The following is a 4092-nucleotide window of genomic DNA, read 5'->3' as shown; positions in this document are numbered from 1 at the left end:
TTAGCATATTTAATAATACATATATATATATAGTTACTATTTTGTTATAATAATTTTATTTTAATGAATTCTAGTTTGACAATTAATAACAATTTATCAACTAAGGTGATAACATAATGGAGTAATCCATTATAACATATATACATATAGGTACAAATGTTAAATTTTCTTTTATCAGTAAAAGAGTATTTAAAATACAAACACTTTAAAATATAGTCTTTAATCAATTATTTCTACTAAAAAAATACTGTTTAATACTAACCTGATGATTGAAGATTGAATATGGCCCATTCTTCCGGATTAATTTTGAATTGTGCAGTGGTTTTTTCGGTATTAAACCAATATTTTGGAACTGTATTACTGAAATCTGGATTACTCTGTGTTGCAAATGTGAGTGGGACGTACCAAGTGACATTCGTCGAAGTGTTATTTAAGTTCCTTAAGAAAAAGCGTTCTTGACTAAGATTTACTACACCGTCGTCATTAATGTTAACTGACACAACAGGGTATCCGGATTGTGTAGTCCAAGTATCCATTATTGCTTTTACAGGAATGTTTGATGAGCGTTGGGTTTCTAATTGACCTTTTATTGCATTCCATAGAGTATCTGGATGACCCAAACCTTTCTCTTTGCTAAAAAAAGAAGATGATGTTATTAAGAAGATGATATTTATAATATAGTTTCTTGATTGCATTGAAAAAAGTGAAACAGATTTTGTATAAAAAAATTAAATGATTTAAAATAACACATCTTATAAAATGTACAATTTAATAAACAAATTAATTTTTTTTATCAAATAATATATTACACTACCAATCTAATATCTAAAGATACAGTTTGTTAAATTATAATTTGTTTATATATATTTTAATACCATATGTTATAATATTAATTTAATATAAAAGTATTGTATAATTTTATTGTATAAAAAACAAAAAATTTGTATTTTCTAATTAAAATAATATATTATTCAATTATTAATATTAACATGAATTAAATTAATTCTTTTTTTATAATTTTGTATTGTTACAATAATTTTCAGACAATACATAATCCAAAATTGGGAAGCTTTGTGGACGTTCTTTGTAGATATTTTTAAAAAGTTTTTTTAAAATCTCTTTAAAAAGGTTCCTGATTTTAAAATTGATGCTGGCTGCGATATTTTATACATTATTTGATTTGTTTTATTGTTATCAGAAATGATTATATGTTATAATTAAATAAATTAATTAACTGTGTTTCAAACATTGAGTACACAAATTGAGAGTACAGTTTATTTTATATTATTATTTACTTGTTCGATATGTAGTCTTGTAGTGCAGTTTTGAAAACATTGCTTCCAAAAATGAGGCTCATCATACGAACAATACTGGCTCCTTTCGCATAAATAATGGTGCCTCCTGTCTCTAAAATTTGCGATTTAGTAGAAGCATTTCGAGTCATCGGAAGAGAAGATTCAAGACCATCTGTTATTAATGCAGATTGAAATTGATCTACTACAAATTGCTCCTTCATGTGCCACGATTTTTCGAGCTATAATAAAATAAGAAAAATATTAAAATTAAAAACAGGATTTATCAATCTCCACTTGCACAGTTTCTATAAACAAAATTGAAATTATTTTAGGTAAAGAGTAAGATTCCTTTTTACGTGTTTTAGTATTATTGATGACATAATGTAAAAATAAATCAATTATATATCTCTAGAAATAATAATTGTAATGTATGCGATTTACCTGAATCGTGCAAAATTGTATAAAATTGTATAAAGAATTGCTCAGATTGAATGTCCAAATCTTTAATCTTCACGTAATTAACTATATTTAATATTTTAAGTTAGTTTGATAATAAAATAAACTAAATATCAATTTTTGTACCTCCGCAGTACCAAAGTACTGAAAGTATCTAGCAAACGCTTCGCTGAGCCAAAGATAACTCCACCATTCGGGTGTTATCAAATTTCCAAACCACATATGCGCAAGCTCGTGAACAACTACGGAAGCTACTCTCTGTTGTGCCAACGCCGACGATTCCTTTTCGTCGTACAGCATTTGAGTCTCCCGATATGTCACCAATCCCCAATTTTCCATAGCTCCCGCTACGAAATCGGGTATGGCTATCATGTCCATTTTAGGAAGCACATATCTTTGCTGGAACATATCGGTGAAGAACTCGAGGGCTGCAGTGCCGATATCCAAAGCATATTTGGCCTGATTGACGGTGGAAGGTTTGGACCATACTCTAAAATTATTTAGCTTGAGAGACTTAAAGTCCGAAATGACAAAAGCCACTAAGTAAGGAGACATCGGAACGGTTTCTTCAAAAGTATCCCAAATCTTGCCGTCCGGAGCCGTTCTTAAAATAAATATATTCTAAGTGAACATTGAGAATTTGTTTGATGACAATATATCAACAGTCTCTTTCTTCTGACACTTACTTTTCAGATTTTGCTAATGGCATGTTACTAAGAGAGATGTAATTTTCATCTCTTGCTATATGAAGAGTAAATTTAGCTTTAAAGCTTGGCTCGTCGAAACATGGAAAAGCTTGTCTCGCATATATTTTTTGAAACTTTGAAGCAGCCAGCCATCTATGGCAAAGATTTAACATTGTGAGGCATCATAATATTAATAAGATTAATAATATTTTAGTATATAATATAATACAAGATATATAAGATACATAAGAAAGAATTTTTAAGTCATTTAACAAGATTTTGTGCCTAATTACATATAATTATAAATTATATACGAATTCCGCTTCTTTCAGTTGTTGTGCGTAAAATCATTTCAAGCTTTAGTGATCGAATTAGCAAATTTAACTATTAAAATATGAAAGTCTATATTTAAATTGTGAGATATTTCTGACAATTTTTTATAATTTTTAGTAATTTTATAATATATCCATAAGTAGTAATATTAATTTGATTATTAATTCAATAACATAACTTTATGTGTATTATGTTAATTGTTTAAAATTACTATTTCAAATTTAATTATTTAGCTACTTTTTATGACAGAATAACAATCGACGCACAATTAAAAAAAGTGATATACGTATATATAAAATTGACGATAATATGTAGTATACAATATATTGAGCAAAATTTCATCAAATGATTTAAAACTTAATTTTTTTAGCTATATTATGTTATATGTAAACTGCTATTTTCTCCCTATTTAGTTAAAATATTTAAATTATTATTTAATTTATCGTATAATAATTAGACGTATCACTTACTTTATTTGTCCGTTTTCATCGAAATAAGAACTTCTATAAAATCCAACCATTTTATCAGATAAAATTCCATTATATTCAAAGCTAATTTGTATAAGTCTATTGTTTTTGAAAATTTTTGAACTAGTGATAGTATACTTTTCGGTGATATTATCATATGTAGATGAAAGTTTTATATTATCGTATAAAGTAATGGTTACTGATTCAATTTCGATCGTATTTCCCACGTGCAGCGTAATATTATTAGTTGCACGTTTTACCACTGCTTTAATTGTTGCATAGCCTTTAAATTTAAAATCATCTTGTAAGTTTGGAATTAGCTTAATGTCATATGAAATAGGTTTGATATCCGTTGGTAATCTGTAATCAATAGGATCATCATCTTGTTTGTAATCTTCACTTTCCGTCGATATATCTGAAAAATATTATAAAATTGTTACAAAGCTATAGACATACGAGACAATCTTAAAAGTAATAATGTTTTTGTTAAATTGCTTGTATTGCAATTTTGTATAAACTAATCATTAATATGTTTACATCAATATAAAAGCATAAATTCTTTAAATATTAAATATTTATAATTCTTATTGGCAATATCAGATTCAATTTTATAATCTTACAAAATTTTATACATCTCATAAATTAATGAAGAACTGTTTACTTTTTGTAATTAAAAAGACTTTATTTTATTTTGTAATTAAAAGAATGTATATAATTTATTTATTTTTTTTTTGTTATTATATTTTTCAATGATTTTCTTTAAATATATTTTGGAAAATCAATTATATAAAATATAAGCAAATTTACCATCGTAGTACATAGGAGATTTAGCTACTACATTTCCACTAAGTAATG

At 26.3% G+C, this 4092-nt stretch overlaps 1 protein-coding gene across 1 annotated transcript; it reads right to left on the bottom strand.

The window, feature by feature from the left end:
• Positions 1-3656, bottom strand: LOC148937231 (glutamyl aminopeptidase-like; the record flags this gene model as incomplete). Its single annotated transcript, XM_089073685.1, has 5 exons — positions 1-633; positions 1296-1534; positions 1878-2355; positions 2438-2590; positions 3241-3656. Coding segments are annotated over 5 exons (1662 nt in total), but the record flags the coding sequence as incomplete, so codon positions are not given.
• Between the last annotated feature and the right edge of the window lie 436 nt (positions 3657-4092).

Source organism: Pogonomyrmex barbatus, unplaced genomic scaffold (genome assembly GCF_055798465.1).
Source record: "Pogonomyrmex barbatus isolate J1 unplaced genomic scaffold, ASM5579846v1 scaffold15, whole genome shotgun sequence".
Taxonomy (NCBI): domain Eukaryota; kingdom Metazoa; phylum Arthropoda; class Insecta; order Hymenoptera; family Formicidae; genus Pogonomyrmex; species Pogonomyrmex barbatus.
This window is presented reverse-complemented; position numbering and strand designations above follow the sequence as displayed.